The sequence below is a fragment of the Corapipo altera genome, unplaced genomic scaffold, assembly GCF_003945725.1.
Source record: "Corapipo altera isolate COAL_440 unplaced genomic scaffold, ASM394572v1 106, whole genome shotgun sequence".
NCBI lineage: Eukaryota > Metazoa > Chordata > Aves > Passeriformes > Pipridae > Corapipo > Corapipo altera.
The window spans coordinates 79,601-87,424 of record NW_020885019.1 but is presented as its reverse complement, the minus strand read 5'-3'; the positions used below and the strand labels follow the sequence as shown (position 1 = coordinate 87,424).

Below are 7,824 nucleotides of genomic sequence, written 5' to 3'. Positions count from 1 at the left end.
GGGTGCAGGATCCAGGGTGTGGGATTCAGGGTGCAGGATCCAGGGTGTGGGATCTGGGATGTGGGATTTGGGGTGCAGGATCCAGGGTGTGGGATCCGGGGTGCAGAATTGGGGGTGTGGGATCTCTGGTGCAGGATCTAGGCTGTGGGATCCAGAGTGTAGGATCTGGGATGTGGGATTTAGAGTGTGGGATCTGGGGTGCAGAATCCAGGGTGTGGGATCTGGGGTTCAGGGTCCCAGGTGTGGGATTCAGGGTGCAGGACACAGGGTGTGGGATCTGGTGTGTGGTACCCAGAGTGTGGGATCCGAGGTGCAGGATCCAGGGTGCGGGATCTGGGGTGAGGGATCTGTGCATGTCCCAGTGGGGCCGGGACAGGACAGGGACACCACGGGGGGGAGGTCATAGGACTTTTATTGAGAAAGGGGGGAGGTGACGCGGGGGGGTTGGACCCTGGGGGGGCTCGGACCTGGCACTGCCCCAACTGTGGGGGTCTGGTGTTCCCCTCTGGTACCATATTCACAAATAAATACTGGGGAGGGGGCGCGGGGCAGGGCTGGGGGCTGCGGGAACCAACAGCAACCCGAACCCAAAGCAGTTCAAAGCAGCCCAAAGGCCAGGGAGGGGCCGCATTACCCCCCGCCGTGCCCCGGCACCTCGCCAGGCCCCGGGCGCTCCGTCCACAGCAGAGCGGGGCCAGAACAGGAGATTCTCCTGCTCCTGGAGAGCCCCCGCCCTGTGGAGGGGGGAGGAAAGCCGTGTGTGTCCCTCCAAAAAAAGGGGTTGGGCTGAGGTCCCCCCGCGGCTGGAGGGGCGAGCGGAGGGGACTGAGGGGACACGGGGTGGGTCAGAGGGGCTGGGGGGCGGTGGGGGGGGTCAGAGGAGCAGGGGGGGTCACTCCCGGACGTAGACCCTGGTGCAGACAACGTCATCGGCCGTCATGGTCTGCAAGGAGAAGCTGGGTCACGGCACGGCCCCCTCTCCATCCCACCTCATCCCGTCTCATCCCACCCCACGGGAATTTCCCAGCCTGCACTGGGGGCAGCGCTGCCCCCGGAGACCGCCCCACTCCCCCCTCACCAGGATGAGCTCCCCGTCGTTGGTCATCTCCCGGGACCAGCCCGTCTTGGGCCCGTCGCCCTTGAGCAGCCGCTGCTCACAAACCATCTTGTTCTCGCTCTCCCACCTGGCCAAGCTCTGCAGGGGGGGAGAGGGCAACATTTAGAGGGGGAGCACCCAGCAGGACACCCCCCCACTGCACCAGAGCATCTGTCACTGCCCCTGAGGGAGGGACGGGGCCGTTTGCCCCTGCACCAGATGGGTGGCCGGGCTCTTTGTCACCTGGGGGGCGTGGGGAGGGGCTGGGGGCACAGGGAGGGGTTGGGGGGTGGGGGGCACGGGGAGAGGACGGGGGCACGGGGACAGTGGAAGCAGACTGCTTTCACCATGGGTGTGGCTGTGCGTGCAAAAACACCCGTGTGTGCACGAACACATGTGCACACAAAATGTGTGTGCACACATACTTGGGTGCACATACGTGGGCACACACGTGAGGGCTCCTGCCCTGGCACAAAAGATGTGTGTGCGTGTGTGTGTGTGTGCGTGTGTGTGTGTGTGCGTGTGTGTGCGTGTGTGTGTGTGCGTGTGTGTGTGTGTGTGTGTGTGTGCACACGCACCAAGTGAGAGCTCCTGCCCCCATAAGAGACATGTACACACAAATACACATGTATGTGCACACAAACACATGTGTGGGTGTGCACACGCACGCCTGGATGCACACCAGAGCTGCTGCCCTCATGTAACACGCGTGTGTGTGCATGACACGTGTGCAGGCGTGACTGTGCACACGCATCCAACCGTGACACACACAAGGGAGAGCTCCTGCCCTCGTGCAGAGCGTGTGGACACACACTCACATGCACGCGCTTGCACATGTGTGCACACACATGGAACTGTGTGTTCTCTCTCATGTAACACGCGTGTGCGAGCGTGGCGTGTGCAGGCACGAGTGTGCACACACGTGCAGCGGTGCAGGCACACGTGTGGCAGGGCAGGGGAGAGCTGCTGCCCCGGCTCAAGGCACACGTGTGTGCACACACACACACGCAAACACACACGTGTGCGGGTGCCCACGCGTGCCCACCTTGCAGGGCCGCCCGTCCACCGTCTGCTCCTCGAACTCCTCGCCCACCCTGAAGCGGATCTCGGTGGTGCGCACGGGGGTCGAGGTGCGGATGTAGAAGCTCTCCCCGTCCTGCCGGATCTCCACCGCCGGCTTCGCCGCCGCCGCCACCGCGATCTTCCGCAGCATCATGTTCACGCCTGGGGAAGGGCACGGTGGCACCGAGCTCCCCCCTCCCCTCCCGCAGCGTCCCCCGGCGAGCTGCCCCTGCCCCGCGGAGGGACCGGAGCCGTTCGGTGCCCTCGGGGCGACGCGGCCCCCGCTGCCCCCTCTCCCCCGAGCCCGGGGTGAGCACGGGGGGGGTCGCGGCCGCAGCCCCCGCGCTTGGCAGTGACACGTCCCAGGGCACCCCGAGCGCCGCAGGTGGCTCAAGGAGACCCATGGGGGGACGGGCGAGCCCCCCCGGCCGCATCTGGGCCACATCTGGCTCTCGTTACCTGGTGGAGGCGGGGTGGGGGTGATCTCGGGGTTGGCGCCGGATGAGCCCGGGGGAAAGGACGGGGGTGACGGGGGCGAGGGCTCACCCAGCGCGGGGTGACGGCGGGGACAAGGGCCCCGGTCCAAGCTCTGCCCCTGGTGACCCGAGTGACCCCCCCGAGGGGTCCCACGTCCCCCCCGCAGCCACCCCGCCAACCGCGGGGCAGCTGGGGCTTTGTCCCCGCTCCAAAGGCGGCTCATCCATCATGTCCTGGAGCCCCCGGCTGTCACGGGGGTAGCAGCTCTTTGGGGACATTGTTCCCGTGTCACCCTCCGGGTGGGCACCGGCCACACCCCCTGCGCCTCCCGAGAGGGTCCCCGCACAAAGGGGCTCCCCAGGGACCGGGGGGACACGGAGGGTCCCAGTTCCTCGGTGGGGACACAGGGGGGATGTGGGTGCTCAGGGGGCCCCAGGAGCTGAATCCTCACAAAGTGGGGAGGGACATGTCCCTGAGGGGTCCCCTCCATGGCCATGCCAAGACCCCACGGACACCCCCAGGTCCCTTCCCTCCCCCCGAGGCCTGACTCACACCGGGGGGTGCCCAAACCCTCGAGTGGGCAGATGCAGCCCCCCACATGATGCCCTCGCGGGGGGGGGAAAGGAGAAACAGCCCCCAAAGGGAGTAAAAACTAGGAGAGGGGGTATGAGGCAGCCAGCCTGGGGATCTGATAACCCCCCCAGACCCTCTGCCAGGGGTGTCTGGGGGTACCAGTCGGGGGGGTGAAGGGCAGGAGCCCCCCGATCCCACCGTGGGAAAGGAAGAAGGCTCGGGGCGGGGAGGGGGGGGTTTGGCGGATTTATTTTCCTGCTGAGGTTTCCCCGAGCCGGTTCCAGCAGCGGGGCCAGGGGGGGAGAAGGGGCGACGGGGGAACGGGAGTGAAACCCAAGAAAGTGATAATTATCCTGAAATATTCGTTACGTATCCCCTAACCTGGAAAATATTCTGCTCCGGCAGCTCCCCGGCTGGCGAGGAGCAGGTCAGGCGGAGGGGAGCAGTGCAGGGGCTGGATCTGATTCTGCCCAAATCCCCGGGGACCCCCAGAACTTGTGCTCCCCCCAGTTCCACCCCCCGCGATGGGTCTTGGCCCCCTCCCCAGCCCCGCTCACCAGGGACACGACACCGCGGGGGGGGGCAAAGGGCCCCGAGATGAGCCCTGCGAGGGTGGGACCCCCACCCAGCAGGGTCCTGCCTGGGCTGTTTTTGGGGACACGGCCGTACCCGGGCTGCACGTGGCAGGTGAGCCCCGAGGGTGCCTTTGGGGTGGGGGGTGGAGGGGCCGAAGGGGAGCAGAGGAGTTTGGAGGTGCCTTGGGGGCCCACCAGGGTGGGGAAACTGAGGCAGGCAGGAGGGGGGGTCCTCGGGGGCCGTGTGGGACCCCTGGGGAGCGGGACATGCTGCCCAGCCCCCCCGTGCCTCAGTTTCCCCAGTGGGGCACCAGCCCCGAGGGCTTTGTGAAAAGGGGGAGGAGGGGGGGTCCCCCGGCTCCGGGTCCTGTGACCCCCCGGGCCGGAGGAGGATTTGGAGGGGAGATGGGGGGAAGGCCCCCCCCGCCTCCCTTGCGCACCCCCCCAGCCCGGGGGCGACCGGGGGGGACCCGGGGGAACCCGGGGGGGGAGAGCCGGGCTCCACTCACCCAGCGCCTTCAGCAGTTCCTCGAAGTTTTCCGAGCTCTTCATCTTCCAGTTCCCAGAGAAGTTGGGCATCGCGGCTGCCGGGGGTGGGGGGCACCGGGAGGGGGGGTCACAGGGAGGGGACTGAGGGGGAACCGAGGGGGGACCAAGCGGTTCGAGGGACCCGCCGCTCCCTCCGCACCGGCAACAGCACCGGCCCCGCCGCTCGCTCGCTCCCTCCGTCCGTCCCGTCCCGCCCGCGCCGCCGTTTTATCGCCGGGCTGGTCCCACCCCCCGGCCCCGGCCCCGGCGCGGGGGCTCCGCTCTCACCTGCTCAGGGAGACCCCGGAGGGAGCCCCCCGCCCCCATCTGCCCAGGGGGATGCGGGCGAGAGGCACCCCCTGGTCTACCTGTCCTCCCCCCCACCCTCCCTGAGGCTGCCTGTACCCCCCTAATCTCCCTGCAACCCCCGGCTTGCTGCATCCCCCCAATCTGCCCGTACAGCCCCCGAACTTCCCACATTGCCCCCCGAGTCGTTTATATCCCCCAAGTTGCTGCACCCTCCCAAATCTGCCTGCACCCCCCTAATCTCTGTGCACCCCCCTGGAACTGCCTGTATTCCAAATGTGCTGCACCCCCTCCCGGAGCTGCTGCACCCCCCAACTCTGCCCCTACCCCTCCGAGCTGCCTGCACCCCCCTTGTCTCCATGCATCCCCTCCACCCGGGCTGCCTGCACCCACCAAAATCTGCCTGCACCCCCTGATCTCCGTGTGTTCCTCCACCCGAGCTGCCCACATCCCCCAGAAATGCCTGTACCCCCAAAGCTTCCTGCACCCCCCACTGGAGCTCCCCGTGCCCCCAAACCTGCCTCCAGCCCCCCAAGTGGCACAGCCTGGTGCACACCCCTGGAGACACAGCAGGGGCACACGCGTGTGCACAGGACACGTGTGTTTGCATAGGGGTGATGTTCTCACACACACGTGTGTGCAGGGGTTCGTGCTCGCTCGTGCACACGTGTGGACATGAGTACATGCACAGGCCAGTGACTTGACATGGTCACACACACACACACACACACACACACACGTGTCTGTGCACACACGTGTGCGTGCAGGGCTGGGGGGGGCTGTGGCCGAGCCCGGGGGAGGGATTTACCCCTCGGGTGAACCCTCGGTCCCTCCCTGGTAACAAGCGCTGAGGGATTTCCCAAGGTTTCTCTCCCCTGGGAACCGCCGCGGGAAGGGGCAGGTTGTGCCGCGGGGCCGGTTCTGGGCAAGAAAAGCAAGAAATGGCGTTTCTGGTTCAGCAGCAGCAACTCTGGAATGGAAGGAGAGAGGTTTCTGCTCCCCATCGGGGTGAAAAGGCCCCAGCAGAGCCCCTGCCGCCTCCCTCCTCCGGGCCACATCCCCCCCGTGCCCCCAGAACCTCCAGCTCGGGGCCGGCGAGCCAAGTCCCGGCTTGCCGCGTCCCTAATCCCCCGAAGAACAGGATTTCTCACCAGACGCTGACATAACCTCACCTACAGCAGCGCCGGGGCCGTGCAGGAGGGGACAGGGACAGGCAGAGCTGCAGGGGCTCGGGGAAGGGGTGTTGGAGAAGTGTCACCCCAACCCTTTCACCCCAGAGGGGCAGGAGCTGTGTCCCCCCCATCCCGGAGTCACGGCAGGGGTGATGCTGCGTGTTTGCTTAAAGTTTAGGGAACGAAGGGAGAAAAAGAAGCCCCATTCCAAGAGCAGTGGGTGGAGGGGGCTGGTGTGGGATCTGTCTGCAACTCCCTCGGGACACCCCCGTCCCCCTCACCCCATGCTGGGCACCATGACCCAGTGGGGTTGTGAACACCAGCCCCAGCAGCCCCACATCTGGAAGGGATTCTGCCGGGAAGGGCGGATAAAGCCTTCGCACCCCACCCTCCTCTCCCTGCCTCCCATCCCAGCAAAGCCCTGGGGTGGGCAGGCAAACCACTGGCCCCAAATAACCCCCCCGGAGCGCCAGTGACCCCCGGGAAGGACACGGATTCTCTGGGAGGTGGGCAGGGAGCCGCGTCCCAGCGCCTGGGCAGCAGCAGCTGGCTCGGCCTCTGGAAACATCCGGCAGCGGCCGCCGCCTGCGTCCCCCTTCCCGGCAAAAATCCTCAGAAACCGCAGAAATCCCGAGCGCAAACCACAGGGGGCTCCCCCAGTCCGGGCACGACTCCCTTCCCGCCCTGGCACCGCTGTGGGCCCCCTCCCCCAAACGCTGCCAGTGCCCCAGAGCCCCTCCTGGGAGGATGTGGCTGCTCGGGGATGTTCCCCCCTCCGCGGTGCCCGGGATCCACCTCGGGAGGGGTGACGTGTACCCACACCCAGCACAGAAGCCAAGGCCACCGGGGGCTCGTCCTGACGCCCCCGCCCCCCCTCATCAGCCTCTCACGATGTCGGGAGAGGGGACGGGGGGGGGGCTCCAATGTGTGGGGCCGGGGGGGTGAAGCCTGAGTGAGGGCAGGTCGCCCGTCGCCTCCACCCCAAGTCCCTGCAAATCCATCCCAGCTGGCGGGACACCCCCCTCCTCCTTCTCCTCCCCCCCCTCCGGCCACGGCCACGGCCGCTGCGGAAATGAAACACAGCTGGACGGCGCGACCGAGTCCGGCCCCGGCCCCGTGGCCGCCGGGACCCCCGGCTGTGGGGCGGGAGGGAGCCCACGTGCCCCAAGGCCTCTGCCTGTGCCTCCACAGCAGGACCCTGCCCTGGCCCAGGACCTTGAGCCAAACCCCAGTCCCTGCCCAGGACCCTTCCTCAGTCCCAGGACCCTGAGCCAGCCCCAGAATCTGCCCTGGCCCAGGACCTTGCCTGAGTCCCAGGATCTGGCCCCGGGACCCTTCCTCAGCTCTGAGACACTTCCCTGGCACAGGACCTTGCCTCAGATCCTGCCCTAGCCCTAGGACCCTTCCTCAAGCCCAGCCCCAGGACTCTTCCTCAGCCCCAAGACCCTTCACTAGTCCCAAACCCTCCCCAGCCCCGGGAACCTTCCTCGGCCCCAGCACCTGCCCTAGCCCCAGGACTCTTCCTTAGCTCTGGGCCCCTGCTCCTGCCCCCGTCTTGGCCCCATCCCCATCCGGAGGGACTCCAGGCTGGGATGCAAGCGAAGCCCCCAGGACTCCGAGCCGCATCCAGCGCCCGCTGAGGGCTGGGGGCCCGGCCGGCTGCTTCTCATTTCCAGGGCCATAAACCCCTTTAACGACCGGCCATTTATAACCGCTGTAAAGCCCCTAATCACCGCCAAACCCAACCCAGACACAAAGGTTCCCGCCTGCTCCTCCCGCGCTCCCACCTTCCTTTGGATTTTGGGGCTCTGACGGCTTTCCCACCCCCACCCGGGCCGTAGGGACGGGTGTGCAAAGGCAGGAGCGGGAGGGAAGAGCCCCCATAAAACCCGGCAAACTCCCGACCCGTGGGATGCTCGGGCGTCCGCTCTCCGGCGCTGCGGGGGTGGGAACCCAAATCTGCGTACTTAACCCCAAATAAAGGTGGAAGGCCTCCCCACTGCGGCGTTCTGCCCCCCAAGACACCCCCCCCCCC

At 67.1% G+C, this 7,824-nt stretch overlaps 1 protein-coding gene across 1 annotated transcript; it reads right to left on the bottom strand.

Annotated features, from left to right (window-relative positions):
- Nucleotides 1–431: 431 nt before the first annotated feature.
- CRABP2 (cellular retinoic acid binding protein 2) lies at nucleotides 432–4,458 on the bottom strand. The gene is made up of 4 exons (XM_027667705.1): nucleotides 4,293–4,458; nucleotides 2,142–2,320; nucleotides 1,079–1,195; nucleotides 432–943 (listed from the first exon to the last, which is right to left on the bottom strand). The coding sequence occupies exons 1-4, from the start codon at nucleotides 4,360–4,362 to the stop codon at nucleotides 893–895; spliced, it is 417 nt and encodes a 138-aa protein (XP_027523506.1). The 5' UTR covers nucleotides 4,363–4,458; the 3' UTR covers nucleotides 432–892.
- Between the last annotated feature and the right edge of the window lie 3,366 nt (nucleotides 4,459–7,824).